Here is a 15,678-nt window from a genome sequence, read left to right as displayed (position 1 = left end):
ATCTCCATTACAAAGGAGGAAGTGTTAGGTTTGTTAGAGAGTATAAAGACTAACAAATCCGCAGGGCCTGATGCAATCTATCCAAGGCTGCTCAGGGAGACGAGAGATGAAATCGCTGACGCAAATCTTTGTCTCGTTACTGGACGCAGGTGAGGTCCCAGAGGATTGGAGGATAGCTAATGTGGTCCCGTTATTTAAGAAGGGTAGGAAGGATAACCCGGGTAATTATAGGCCGGTGAGCTTGACGTCCGTGGTGGGGAAGTTGTTGGAGAAGATTCTTAGAGATAGGATGTATGCGCATTTAGAAAGGAATAAACTCATCAACGATCGTCAGCATGGTTTTGTGAGAGGGAGGTCATGCCTCACTAACCTGGTGGAGTTTTTTGAAGACGTGACTAGAATGGTTGACGAGGGAAGGGCCGTGGATGTCGTCTATATGGACTTTAGTAAAGCGTTTGACAAAGTCCCTCATGGTAGGCTGGTGAAAAAGGTTGGATCTCATGGGATAAAGGGGGAGGTGGCTAGATGGATGGAGAACTGGCTTGGTCACAGAAAACAGAGGGTGGTAGTGGAAGGGTCTTTTTCCGGCTGGAGGCCTGTGACTAGTGGTGTTCCGCAGGGCTCTGTATTGGGACCTCTGCTGTTTGTGATTTATATAAATGATCTGGAAGAAGGTGTAACTGGGGTGATCAGTAAGTTTGCGGACGACACAAAATTGGCAGGACTTGCAGATAGTGAGGAGCATTGTCAGAAGCTACAGAAGGATATAGATAGGCTGGAAATTTGGGCAAAGAAATGGCAGATGGAGTTCAATCCTGATAAATGCGAAGTGATGCATTTTGATAGAAATAATGTAGGGAGGAGCTATACGATAAATGGCAGAACCATAAAGGGTGTAGATACGCAGAGGGACCTGGGTGTGCAAGTCCACAGATCCTTGAAGGTGACATCACAGGTGGAGAAGGTGGTGAAGAAGGCATATGGCATGCTTGCCTTTATAGGACGGGGCATAGAGTATAAAAGTTGGGGTCTGATGTTGCAGATGTATAGAACGTTGGTTCGGCCGCATTTGGAATACTGCGTCCAGTTCTGGTCGCCATACTACCAGAAGGACGTGGAGGCTTTGGAGAGAGCACAGAGGAGGTTTACCAGGATGTTGCCTGGTATGGAGGGGCTTAGTTATGAGGAGAGATTGGGTAAACTGGGGTTGTTCTCCCTGGAAAGACAGAGGATGAGGGGAGACTTAATAGAGGTGTATAAAATTATGAAAGGCATAGATAGGGTGAACAGTGGGAAGCTTTTCCCCAGGTCGGTGGTGACGTTCACGAGGGGTCATAGGTTCAAGGTGAGAGGGGGGGAGGTTTAACACAGATATCAGAAGGACGTATTTTACACAGAGGGTGGTGGGGGCCTGGAATGCGCTGCCAGGCAAGGTGGTGGAGGCGGACACACTGGGAACGTTTAAGACTTATCTAGACAGCCATATGAACGGAGTGGGAAGGGAGGGATACAAAAGAATGGTCTAGTTTGGACCAGGGAGCGGCGCGGGCTTGGAGGGCCGAAGGGCCTGTTCCTGTGCTGTATTGTTCTTTGTTCTTTGTTCCCACTGCAAAATCCAGGCCAGCAGCTCAAAGAAGAGAAAATCATCCCAGATTCCCAATTCCCGGGCTTAATTTTCAGCCCCTGTCAGGCCAGAGAATGGAGGAAGGTGGGTGAGCCCTGAAAACAGTGTTGCCGGCTGGTGTGCCAGTTCCCTGGTTCTCTATCCTCCCCGGGCCATTTTCCTGGAAGCAGCATGGAGATCGGTGCAGCCTGCACGCAGCGGGTAGCTAATTAAATCCATTAAGGCCATAATAATGCCTGTTAACCGAGGCCAACTGGGGTTTTCCAGTTCTCCTTCAAGTTCCCCGTGGGCAGAAGGGACCAATTTAGCACTCCCAGCAGCAGACCCTGGGGAGTGGGGGAGCAGCACTCCAGACAATTTTGGAGACCCTCCTTGCCTGCCTGTGTGCAAAAGCAACTTCAGGGGGCTCTGTAGAGGCACTCTCCCCTTGTCATCCCCAACCCCCAACTATGGTGGCCTGGCTGCAAAGACCACTGTTTCTTTTAATTTAAAACAGCTGGAGCGAATATGTCTCCATTTGAAGCATCCTCTCCTTCTCTTACCTGCCAAGATATTCTGCTGCTGCCTTCAAGATGGAAAACCTCTGATTGGCCTTTCAGCTTCAAGAGCCCGCCCACCGTCCTTAGGTGGATGGCAAGCCCACCCTCTAGATATTAATTGGCCAATTTAGGAAAAATCACAATGAGTGTCTGTTTCCCACACAGTGCGGGTTTCTGACCCACATCTGAGCCTGATGATGGGGTTTAGAACCCAGCAGGGAAAATCCTGCCCCTAACCTTTAGGACATCCAGTTAATGCGTAGCTATGTTTGTGATGTCCTCCTAGTCAACCACCCACAGTATGGATGGGAAATCAAACTGCAACATTCCACTGTGTGTGAATCAGAGCTACATACAATCAAGGGAAAAACTAGAGGTCAACAATACAAGACAGTCACCAGGAAATTAAATAGGGAATTCAGAAGAAACATTCTTATCCAGAGAGTGAAACCTGCTACCACAACTTGTCATTGTGGTGAATAGTGTAGATCAGAGGTGGCCAAACTTTCTGAATCTTAGAATCACATATGATAATCTTCAAGTATTCACAAGCCGCAAGACACACACAACCTATATATGTATTCAGTATGACTGCTTGTTTAATTTAAACTCCATCTTATAAAAACTATTAAAATAGTAATATCCCTTAAGTTGGACGATAGTCATAGTTACTGGAGCCTTGTGAGTCTTCTTTCTAGATATAAGCCTTTGAAAATCAGGGAGCAACAGAGGCTGCAAGTTGGAGGGTTGGGTTAGGGATGCTGCTCCAAGTGGGACTGATCAGGTCATGTAGCTCCCTAAGTCAGACAGCCGAAATTTACGTTAAAAGGAACTGACCAATGTTAAAATGATTGCCTTTCTAACCAGCCAAGTTTGTACTGGTCACACAGCATGTGACCAGTCTGCCATTGGAAAAGAGGCATTAAAAATGTAAAAAGATTCTTGAATGCCATTTTAACTGCTTCAATGACGACCCATCTCAACCAAGGGAGTGGGGGGCTTCTGACTTCACTCCCACCCCTCCCTGAAAGGATGCCAGGTAGCAGGAAAACTTCAGAATAGTTGACTAAATGGCAATTTATGCTATTTTTCCTCACCATGACAATTGCCAAACAGGTCCGTTGTCTGAGATTACAGCATTTGGGATTTTATGTGCTGCAAAACTCCCCTTTGTCAATGTAACCACTGCTTCAGAAGTGTGACCCTGCAGTTGCTTGACTTCCATCCATTTGAAGTAGCAGTCTATTATGAACAAGAACATTTTACTTCTGTGTTCAAAGAGGTCCATTCTAAGACATGCCCATGGTCTTGCTGGAAAGGAAGGTGACACCAATGGTTCTCGTGTCTCCTGATGATGAGTAGGTTTGATATCATCTCAACCACTTTGAGAGACCTGGCCACCAAACCGAATATCTTGCTCTGGCTCAACATTTTGTGATACCCAAAGTCCTTGATGCGATCATTGTAGTATATCGAGTCTCCAAACTCTTGGAATGACCACTCTCTTGTCATGTATGAATAAACATCAACTACATTGAGCTGTCCTTTCTGTTCCTTGTACTGTCTGAGAGTGTGGCATGCATGCTCTCTGACCTGAACATATCGTTCATCAGATTTCTGTGCATCTCTAATTTCATTCAGTCACTGAATTGTTGCCAGTAGACTTGTGGTTGTTGTCGTTGCAAAAAGGTTTTTACCTCTTCAACCAGAATTCATCGCCTTGTTCAAGCTTTACCACTGGAATATGGAATAAAGCATCTGCTGTAGTCTGCTGTTGTCCCAGAACATGCTCGGTCTTTGCCTCAAACCTCATTATCCTCAGTCTGAATCGTAGTCTTCATGGAGGCATTTTGACTCCTTAGAATTCTAAGTGTCACCCAGGGCTTGAGGTCTGTTTCTGCCTTGAAGTGGAGACTGCGAACATAATTTGTAAACTTTGCATAAGCTCTCGTAGCAGCTAATGCTTCTTTCCCTATCACTCTGTTGTACCTGTTAATTCTCAGATACTTCCAACCAGTTTACTTACTCCAAGGTTTTACCTCGGTGCCCTTATTTGCAAGGTGGACAAAGGACAAACACAAGTAAAGGTTCAACAAGTTTATTAATAATAACACTATTAACCCTTAAATTACCCACATAAAACAAGAGGATACCCCAGATTCAAGTATACTACCCGTAAAGGTGGTTTGGTTAAACTGCAGGCCCGATTCTCTGAGTCCCTCTGGTCTGTCGTCACGAAGGTGAGTCTCGATGGCCGCTTCTTCCTTCCTTCCTTCTCTGGTCAGTCTTCCGAATGGTCACGGCCGCCTCCCCTGTCGAGTCTTCGCTGCAGTGTGCCTCTGAGTGTGTCCCTTTATCCCCAGCCTGCTTGCCTTTCCAGAAACTTCTCTGGCTTCCAGCCAATGAGGTCCCAGGAGGGGGTTCCAATACCCAGTGGGTTTCTTGATGTCTGCCTGACAGGACACCAGGGTCCGCTCCCCAGGTTTCTTGATGTCTGCCTGACAGGACACCAGGGTCCGCCCCCCAGGTGTCCATCTCCATGTTGTTGAACTTGTTATCAGGTAAGGTTTCTACAGGATCTCTTGGTGACAGAAAGTCTGGCCCGATCTGGGCTTCTAACAATAGACCGATGCATTTCAATGAGGTGCCATGATCTCCTGCTAAGTCTCAAGTAGAGTGTAACGACCTTTGATGGGTGGTTGATGGGTCAGGCCCAGACGCATTTGTGCCTGCCTGAGGTTTGACTGTGTTTGATTTCAATGTGCCCAATTTTTTAAGTTAGGATATCCAATTTTATCAGCCTTAAAACTAGGCCCTGTTTATATCACCACAACTCCATTTCTCTGTTCAGTCTCTGTCAATGAATGGGATGCCTAGTAAACTGGTCTATGCTTTCCATCTGTCTGTGCCTGCAAGGGTACAACTCCCAGTCCTGTAGAAGAAGTATCTGCAGCAATGATTGTGGGTAGTTCTATGTCATAGTGAGCAAAAATATCAGATAATATCAGCATATCTTAGATTTTTTTCAAAAGACCTATTTTGTACTTCCTTCCAGCACCCTCTATTGTAACAACTAATGTAGTTGCTTATTGACAATAGCTAGGTTGGGCAGGAACTTCCCAACTTGGTTTACCATATCCATGAACCTCTGGAACTCGGTCATGTTACGAGGAGCTGAAAGGCCCTTGATTGCTCACCTTCTATGGATCAATTCTGACACCAGATGCATCCACAATATGTCTAAGGAACTTGACATTCAGCTGCAAAAATTTGCATTTGTTGTTTGTAAGTGTTGTAGCACTCTGTTATCATGTTCTGTCTGAGTGGATCTATGGATCAGGACATTATCTATGTGAAATACCACTCTAAGCAGCACTTCAAGGATAGTTGATATTGTCCTCCGGAAGATTTCTGATGTTGATGTGATTTCAAAGGGTAATCTGTTGAATCAAAACATCCTAAATGGTGTAATGAAGGTTGTGAGAAACTTGTTATTCTTCTAGAGGTAACCGCAATAAATCACTATTTGCATCTAGCTTCATGAAGATTGATCTCTTTTCCAATTTTGCTAAGCTCTCATCCATAGCCAACAGAGGATGAACTTCAAGTTCAGCTGTTTTGTTCAGCTGTGTTAGATCTAAGCAAATTCTGATAGATCCATTTGGTTTTGACACTAGGACCATCCCCGAGTGTCAACTTGTTGGTTCTGTCACAGATGAACTAACCCCTTCTACGTAGAGTCAATTTCCTTCTTTACCTTTGGCAAGAGGGAATGGGGAATATTTCTGGGTGTAGACAGACACACTGGCTATGTTTCAGGATGTAGAATGTTGTGGTATTCAATCTTTGGCTTTCCTAGTCCTGTGAATGGCTGTGGAAATGCATCTCTGAACTTCTTGGCTTTGCAGTTCCTCTGTTCTACAAATCAGATGTAAATTGGTGTAGGCTTTTGTGATTAGGAGTGGACAACTCTGGTTGAGCTATCGCATAAGATTTTAGTGATTTTCCTCACTATACCTCCCACAGTCCAAAGATGTGCAGGTTACGTTGATTGGCTATGCTAAATTGACCCTAGGTTTGGGGGGATTAGCAGGCTAAATATGTGGGTTACTGGGATAGGGTGGGATTGTAGTTGATGCAAGCTGGATGGGCAAAATGGCCTCCTTCTATACTGTAGGGATTCTATGATTCTGTGATATATTGTCGGGTTCCATTCAGTTGTCCTATGACCTTAAGTTCTATATTTCCTGTCCTGTATAGTTTTATGCTTGATTGCTGAAGTGAACCTCCTTTCAACCATGGTTCAGCATCAGAAAAAACAAAATTAATTATGTGTCTGTGTCTAACTTAGAGCTTATCTTCTTTCTCCTTACTAAATTATCAGTACTCCAGTAGCTTTCGCTTGGTTCCTGGATCTCTCCAAGGAAAGGCATCTCAATATCATTGATATCTTCTATTGCATGAATCTTGCTACCTTTTGAAGGGACTCTTTTTGTGTATTCTGCAATCTTCTTGCTGTCGTACACAGCTAGAAAGTGACCCTTCATTCTGCGTCTTGTATTCGGCACCTGTATTGTCTCCTGCCACACCGGTTACAGCTAGTTGGGACGGTTGTTGGATGCTCTTCTTGCCTCCCTTGCTCTTTTATGGCCACTTCTCTGCTTTTGTATTTAACTCAATCCACTGAGTCAGTCACTTTTGAGAGATGGTTTCCCTGTCACTCCGACTCACTGATTGATGTTGCTTTCTGACCTCAGATTCTCTGCTCAGTTGAATTGGCTTTCGACCGACAATGCTTCATCCAAGAGTCTAACAACAATTCTGTCCCTGATTACTTCATCTGTAAGCTATCATATTCATTGTTCTCTGCAAGTCTATAGAGATCATTGATAAATGTACCAATACTTTCCCCTTGGTGTTGAAGACTGAGCTGTAGTCAATAAATAGCAGTCTGACGTAAGTGTCTTTGTTATCCAGGTGTTACAGGGTTGAGGGCCAGGGAGATGGCATCTGCTGTGGACCTGTTGCAGCGATAGGCGAACTGTTATGAATGCACCCTTCATTGGCTATCAAGTCCTGGGGTGGGGAGGCTACGCGCTGCATCACAAGACCTCCTTGTCTTTGGACTTAACCTGCACGACATTGGTATTCTTTCACAGATTGGAGTAGGAATCGAGTACTTTTATTACCTCATTGCACATTCTATTTTGAATGTTGTGATGGACGGACAATGGACACCAATTCAGTATTGCTTTTTTTAAGTACGATAATCTCAGATTTTAAGATGCATAAAATCTGATACTCTCCCGTTATGGAATAGAATTTGTCATTGGTATTGCTTTTTATTTCTAATATCTAAAAATACAGTCAAAACTTTTGTACTAAACTTTCAGGTTACAATAAAATTATCAGCTGCTAGTTTTGATTTTTTTTCTTGGAGACGTAGACTTGTTTATTGTTCGGTTTCTTATATCGCTTGCTGCTCCTAGATAATGTAACTCTCAGCTGGCCAGTAGAGGGCCCCCACGATCTAGACTTGGTACGCTGTTACCTTCTGCCTCACAGAGCCTATGGAGTTCATACTTGTAGGTGGAAAATGGTGCCAAAATGCCGGGAAAAAATGTATTTGGTATCCCAGTGTTAAATATTACAAGCTGAAAAAAATCATAATAAATTAATCTTATTGTTTCTAATTCTCGAAATGTGGAGTTCCAATAAAGTGCTGTCATCAAGCGGCAAAGTGGTTAGCACTGCTGCTCACAGCGCCAGGGACCCGGGTTTAGTCCCAGCCTTGGGTCACTGTCTGTGTGGAGTTTGTACATTCTCCCCGTGTCTGCGTGGATTTCCTCCAGTTTCTCCGTTTTCCTCCCACAGTCCAAAGAAATGCAGGTGAGGTGGATTGGTCATGCTAAATTGCCCTTAGTGTCCAAAAATGTGTAGGCTAGGGGGAATTAACAGGATTAATATGTGAGGCAACACGGATAGAGCCTGGTCAAAATGCTCTGTCAGAGAGTCAGTGCAGATTTGATGGGTCGAATGCCTCCTTCTGCACTGTAGGGATTCTATGTTCTGTTTTCTCCTTGATAGTGGACACGTCTCCTGTTAGTGAAAGAGCCACACAGTGGTTTTGGCAACAGGTATTAATATTTCTGACTACGTAGAGAGCCTCATTCAAAATGTGGATATCATCATGATTAAAGATGGCAATTAATGTTACAAGCAGTTAAACTTGATTTTTCTTTTGCCCAGGGCTCCTGGAGTGATGTTGTAGGAAGACAAAATGTATTATTGATCACTTTGATACTTAGCGGATTTAGCTACGGTCTACTTGGCTTCGCTGGTAGCATCCCTTTGTTAATACTGGCTAGGATTTCCACAGGTAAGCAAGTAACCTGAATGCACTAACCCCTCTATCTTTGATATAGAAACATAGAAGATAGGAGCAGGAGGAGGCCATTCAGCCCTTTGAGCCTGCTCTGCTATTCATTATGGCCATGGCTGATCATCCAACTCAATAGCCTGAACCCGCCTTCCCCCATATCCTTTGATCCGCTTCTATCTGCAGTTGGATATAGCACCCCAAGTGCTATATCTAACTGCTTCTTGAAAACAAACAATGTTTTGGCCTCCACTAATTTCTGTGGTAGAGAATTCCACTGGCTGACCACTCTCTAGGTGAAGAAATTTCTCCTCACCTCTGTCCTAAATGGTTTATCCTGTATCCTCAGACTGTATCTCCTGGTTCTGGACACCCCCACCATTGGAAACATCCTTCTTGCATCTACCTTGTCTAGTCCATTTATAGATCTCTATGATACCCCGCCTCATTCTTCTGAACTCCAGCGAACACAATCCTAACCAACTCAGTCTCTCTTGCTACCTTAGTCCTGCTCTCCCAGGAATTAGTCTGGTTAATCTCTCTGCACTCCATCTAGAGCAAGAACATCCTTCCTCAGTTAAGGAGACCAAAACTGCACACAATATTCCAGGTGTGGCCTCACCAAGGCCCTGTATAATTGCAGCAAGACATCCCTACTCCTGCACTTGAATCCTTCTCGCTATGAAGGCCAAAACACCATTTGCCTTTTTACTACCTGCTGCACCTGCATGCTTACCTTCGGTGACTGGTGTACGAGGAGACCCAGGTCTCATTGCACATTCCTCTCTCCTAATTCATGGCCATTTAGATCGTAATCTACCTTCCCGTTTTTGCTACGAAAGTGGATAACCTCACATTTATTCAAATTATACTGCATTTGCCCACTCACTCATCTTGTCCAAATCACACTGAAGATTGCAGAGAAATCTCTGCATCTTCCTCACAGCTCATCCTCCCACCCAGTTTTGTGTCATCTGCAAATTTGGAGATATTACATTTAGTTCCCTCATCTAAATCATTCATATCTATAGTGAATAGCTGAGGCCTCAGCACTGATCCCTGCAGTACCCACTAGTCACTGCCTGTCATTTTGAAAAAGCCCCATTTATTCCTACTCTTTGTTTCCTGTCTGCCAACCAGTTTTCTATCCATCTCAATACACCACCCTAATCCCATGTGCTTTAATTTTACATGCTAATTTCTTATGTGGGACTTTGTCAAAACCCTTCTGAAAGTCTAAATAAACCACATCCACTGGCTCCACTTCACCAGCTCTGCTAGTTCCATTCTTGAAGAATTCCTGTAGATTGGTCAAGCATGATTTCTCTTTCATAAATCCATGCTGACTCTGTCCAATCCTGCTACTGTTTTACAAGTGTTTTGCTAACGGATCCTAGAATTTTCCCCACTATCGATGTCAAGCTGACTGGTCTATAATTTCCTGTTTTCTCTCTACCTCCCTTTTTAAATAGTGGGGTTACATTAGCTACTCTCCAATCTCTAGGAACTGTTCCAGAATCTATAGAATCCTGGAAGATGATCCACTATTTCTCAGGCCACTTCCTTAAGTTACCTGGGATGCAGAATATCAGACTTTGGGGATTTTTCGGCCTTTAATCCCATCAGTTTCCCCAACACCATTTCTCTACTATGGTGGCACAGTGGTTAGCATTGCTGCCTCACAGCGCCAGAGACCTTGGGTTCGATTCCTGGCTTGGATCACTGTCTGTGTGGAGTTTGCACATTCTCCCGGGCGCTTTGGTTTCCTCCCACAGTCCAAAGATGTGCAGGTTAGCTGAATTGGCCATGCTAAATTCTCCCTCAATGTACCCGAACAGGCGCCGGAGTGTGGCGACTAGGGGATTTTCACAGTAACTTCATCCCAGTATGAATGTAAGCCTACTTGTGACTAATAAATAAACTTTTTTTTAATACTGATCTCCTTCAGTTCTTCCATCTCACTAAACCCTGTGTTCCCCAACATTTCTGGTATCTTATTTACATCCTGCTTTGTGAAGACGGAACCAAAGTACATTCTTTCATATGTATTAATGTTTGTCTGTATTCATATGCTAACTGCGCTGTGACAGATTTGAAAATAAAACTTTTTAAGGGATTTTAAAACGTGCAGGTTACTGGCAGTGAGTCCACAACCTCAAAAAAAAACCCTGTTTTTAAACTGCCTGTTTTCTGATTAAGAATTTAATCTTTTGATGTCAAACGTGTGGTAGAACACGTTAACAATGTGATGTGGTTTCAATTCGACTTTACTTCAAAAAGTCATTTCTTAAATTCTACATTTCAAACCCTCAGATTTCTTTATATTTTTTGCTGACATGAATTTCATTCATCTACAACCTGTGAGCTGAAGTCAGGTATTCTGGTGTTTGGTTTATAACTGAAAACAATTATACTATTGGCTTAATTATTCTTAAATCGTCTTGGTTGGGGGCAGAAAGGGGACTTGCCTTAATATAATAGCTTTCACGACCTCAAATTGTCCCAAAGCATATTACAGTCAACTAAGTACTTCTGAAGTGTAGTCACATGTTGTAATTTAAAGAAACTTGGCACACAGTAAGCTCCCCCAACAGTAGCATGATAATAACCAGATAGTTTCAGTGACGTTGTTTAAAGGATAAATGTTGGCTACAGTGGTTAGCACTGCTACCTCGCAGTGCCAAGGACCCGAGTTTGATTCCCGGCTTGGGTCACTGTGCAGAATCTGCACGTTCTCCCCGTGTCTGCATGGGTTTCCTTCGGGTGGTCCAGTTTCCTCCCACAGTCCAAAAGACATGCTGGTTAGGTGCATTAACCATGCTAAATTCTCCCTCTGTGTACCCAAACAGGTGCCGGAGTGTGGAGACGAGGGGAATTTCACAGTAACTTCATTGCAGTGTTAATGTAAGCCTACTTGTGTCACTAATAAATAAATAAACTTGGAAATTGCTTGCCATGTTTCCTACATTATAACATGCAAATTGGCAAAGGACAAATCAGATTAGAGAAATTAGTGGCTGAAAGACTGGTGTGGCGGAAGGCGGTTCCAGTTCATGGGGCAGTGGCACCAGTACTAAGGAAAGTGAGAGCAGTACAGTTGGGATAGCCAAACCCAAGTGTTCTAGTGCTCTTGCAAACCGCATAACAAGCGAAGTAGAGAGGATTTTAAACTAAATAGGGATCAAATTTGGGAAGATGTAGTAAATCAAAGAGCAGAGACAAGGGAAAAGAAAAAGCTATTGCTACGGGAAATAAAAAACAGACCGTGACAAGAAAGGATGGAGAGTACAAATCTAACAGGAAGTCAACAGATGAGATTAGAAGTTATAAAAAGAATAAAAGGATGAAACTAAAGGCTCTGTATCTGAATGTACGTAGCATTTGAAACAAAACAGATGAACTGAGAGCACACACAGAAATATATAGAACATACATAGAACATAGAACAGTACAGCACAGAACAGGCCCTTCGGCCCACGATGTTGTGCCGAGCTTTATCTGAAACCAAGATCAAGCTATCCCACTCCCTATCATCCTGGTGTAGTACGATTTGATAGCCATTACGGAGACATGGCTGCAGGAGGACATGTTTGTGACCTGAATATTGAAGGGTACAGGATATTTAGGAAGGACAGGAGGAAGGAAAAGATGGAGGGGTGCCTCGGTTAGCTAATGATGGTATTAGCACAATAGAGTGGGATGACCTAAGTTCAGGGAACCAGGATGTGGAAACACTTTAGAGATGAGAAATGGTAGAGGCATGAAGTCACTTGAGTGGTGGGCAGCCCTGCCTAACAGTAACTACATGGTAGGGTGGAGCATAAAGGAAGAAATAATTGGAGCTTGTCAGAAAGGTGTGGTGATAATCCCAGGAGATTTTAGTTTACATATAGACTGTAAAAGTCAGATGGGCAAAGATAACCTAGATGGGGAGTTCATTGAATATTTTTGAGATACTTTCTTAGAACAGCATATTCTGGAGTTAACCAGAGAGCAGGCTATACTAGACCTCGTATTGGAAATCAACGTGGCTGAACTCCCTCTGTCTTGATTTCTTTACTATAGTATGCTGTGATCCTATTGTACTAACAGTCTGTGTCCCCTCCCCTTGCTGAACTAGTTTAAACTCCTCCCAACAGCACAAGCAAACCCACCTGCAAGGATGTTAGCTCAATCTGGTTCAGGTACAGACCACCTCACTTGTACATGTCCCGCCTTCCCAAAATGGTCCCAGTGATCCAGGAATCTAAAACCTGCCCTCCTGCACCAACTCCTGAGCCATGCATTCATCTGCCCTATTCTCCTATTTCTGTACTCACTAGTGGCACCAGGAGTAATCCAGAGATTACAACCTTTGAGGTCCTGTTTTTTAATTTACTTGAATTCCCTGAATTCTTGATTCTACCTGCATTATTGGTACCAACGTGTACCATGACCTCTGACTTAACACCCTCCTGCTTTAGGATGCCCTGCAGCCATTCAGTGACATCCCTGACCATGTCCCAAGGGAGACTACACAGCATCCTGGAGTCATATCTGTGGCTGCAGAAACACCTGTCTGTTCCCCTAACTAATGAATCCCTTATCACTATCACTCCGCCTTCTTACTCCCCTCCTGTACAGTCAGAAGCTTGGATCTGACTGCACTTTCTTGAGGAACCAGTGCCCTCATCAGCTTCCAAAATGGTAAACCGATTTGAGAGAAGGATGCCAGGGGACCCTTGCACTACTGTCTGTTTCTCTTGGACTGCCTGGTGATCACCCTTGTTTCCTCTAATCCCTTGAACTGCGGTGTGACAACCTCTCTAAACATGTTATCCACATAACTCTCAGCCTCATGGATGCACCACAATGTCTCCAGACACCACCCAAGCTCCGAAACCTGGAAGTAAAGTTCCTGCAGTTGGGAGCACTTCCTGGACATATCATCATCTAGGATGCTAGTAGGATCATGACTTCCCACATATGACAGGTCATGCATTCCAGTCGACTGACTTCACCTGCCATGTCTTAAACATACTTTGTCTTACTTGCTAACTTTTCTAATGACTTAGTCTGAAAAGATACTGCTCTTTCCTTAACTTATTCTCCTTGTCTAATTCTACTTCGGCCTACTTACCCTTTTATTACTTATTATAATTAATTATGTCAAGTAGAAAATTACTTAAGTTATTTTTTAAAAAGCTAGAACTATTACCTTTCCTTAATGTAGCTTTACCTTGGAGAGAAACAACTTGCCCACTACTTATCAATCAGCTCTCTCCCTTATAGTTTCTACTCCTGCAGAAATGTTATAAGTTGATTCTCTCCCTTATAGTTTCTACTCCTGCAGAAATGTTATAAGTTGATTGATTATAAGCAAGACCACTCCCAACCAATCAACTTATAACATTTCTGTAATGTCACTACTCACTTTCTTTTCAAACTCAATGCGTTCCCAGACACTTGGGAGTTCCCCTCTCTGCTCCAATGAGTATCTGCCACAGATCCACCTCTCTGCTCCTCCTGGAGGTGAGTGATGTAGGCTGCACTTCCTAAGGTGTATTTATCCTCTCTCCATTCCCTCGAGTATTTTCCGCAGGTCTGCCTCTCCGCTCCTCCCGAATGTGAGTGAAGTGGGCCACTCTCCCTGGGCTGTATTTATCCTCTCTCCGCTCTCACAGGTATTTCCTGCAGGTCTACCTCTCCACTCCTCCCCCTGAAGGTGAATTAACCAGAAAAGTTAAAGATAGTACGAAAGTTAAAGAAAAAGCATATAATTGTGCAAAGACAGGTGGCAGGTCAGAAGAGTGGACAGTATATAAGGATCAGCAAAGGATGACTAAAAGATTAGTAAGAAAGGAAAAATGTGTAATTTTGAAAAACATCTATATAATTTAATGCTCTCATCTTCTTTAGTTAGAAACATAGAAAAACTACAGCACAAACAGGCCCTTCGGCCCCACAAGTTGTGCCGAACATATCCCTACCTTCTAGGCCTACCTATAACCCTCCATGCTATTAAGTCCCACGTACTCATCCAGGAGTCTCTTAAAATTCCCTATTGAGTTTGCCTCCTCCACCACTGACGGCAGCCGATTCCACTCGCCCACCACCCTCTGTGTGGAAAACTTCCCCCTAACATTTCCCCTGTACCTACCCCCCAGCACCTTAAACTTGTGTCCTCTCGTAGCAGCCATTTCCACACTGGGAAAAAGCCTCTGAGAGTCCACCCAATCTATGCCTCTCAACATCTTATATACCTCTATTAGGTCTCCTCTCATCCTACGTCTCTCCAAGGAGAAAAGACCGAGCTCCCTCAGCCTATCCTCATAAGGCATGCCACTCAATCCAGGCAACATCCTTGTAAATCGTCTCTGCACCCTTTCAATCATTTCCGCATCCTTCCTGTAATGAGGCGACCAGAACTGAGCACAGTACTCCAAGTGGGGTCTGACGAGGGTCTTATATAGCTGCATCATTATCCCCGGACTCCGAAACTCAAACCCTCAATTAATAAAGGCCAGCACACCATACGCCTCCTCCATCTGCGGGGCCGATTTTAGAGTCCTATGGACCCAGCCCCCAAGGTCCTTCTGATCCTCTACCGTACTAAGAGTCTTTCCCTTAATATTGTACTCCTTCATCCCATTTTACCTACCAAAACGGACCACAATGCATTTATCTGGGTTGAAGTCCATCTGCCACTTGTCCGCCCAGTCTTGCGTCCTATCTATGTCCTTCTGTAACTTCTGACATCCCTCCAGACTATCCACAACCCCACCAACCTTCGTGTCGTCGGCAAACTTACCAACCCATCCCTCCACTTCCTCATCCAGATCATTTATGAAAATGACAAACAGCAAGGGTCCCAGAACAGATCCCTGGGGCACACCACTGGTGGCCGACCTCCATTTAGAAAAAGACCCATCTAGGGTTTTTGCTTTCAATTTTGCTTTTCATGTTCAAAACACAGTGAAGAAAGAAATAATGAAAGTGATTAGTCATTACAAGAACGTTTACTGTTTTCTGTTCATTTTTGTGCTATTTTATTTGTGTTCCCAAGTTACACTCTTGCAGTGATGAAGGTAGATGGATAGTCTATTGACAGACTCTGCCAGTGCTGCTCTGATTAAGTGGAAACCCCTTTACTCACA

The 15,678-nt window shown here is 43.9% G+C and overlaps 1 protein-coding gene across 2 annotated transcripts in view; it reads left to right on the top strand.

Annotated features, from left to right (window-relative positions):
• Nucleotides 1-15,678, top strand: part of slc67a2 (solute carrier family 67 member 2) — a 39,737-nt gene that overhangs the window by 15,203 nt on the left and 8,856 nt on the right. For both annotated transcript variants that reach the window (XR_013498878.1, XM_078221955.1), the window contains exon 4: nt 8,413-8,542. Coding sequence is in view for 1 of the 2 variants with exons in the window: in XM_078221955.1 (XP_078078081.1) it covers nt 8,413-8,542 (130 nt within the window). In the remaining variant the exon portion in view is untranslated. The remainder of the gene's footprint in view (nt 1-8,412; nt 8,543-15,678) is intronic.

The sequence above is a fragment of the Mustelus asterias genome, chromosome 10, assembly GCF_964213995.1.
Source record: "Mustelus asterias chromosome 10, sMusAst1.hap1.1, whole genome shotgun sequence".
In the NCBI taxonomy this organism is placed as follows: domain Eukaryota; kingdom Metazoa; phylum Chordata; class Chondrichthyes; order Carcharhiniformes; family Triakidae; genus Mustelus; species Mustelus asterias.
The sequence above is the reverse complement of the archived record's forward strand: the minus strand, read 5'-3'. Positions and strand labels throughout refer to the sequence as shown.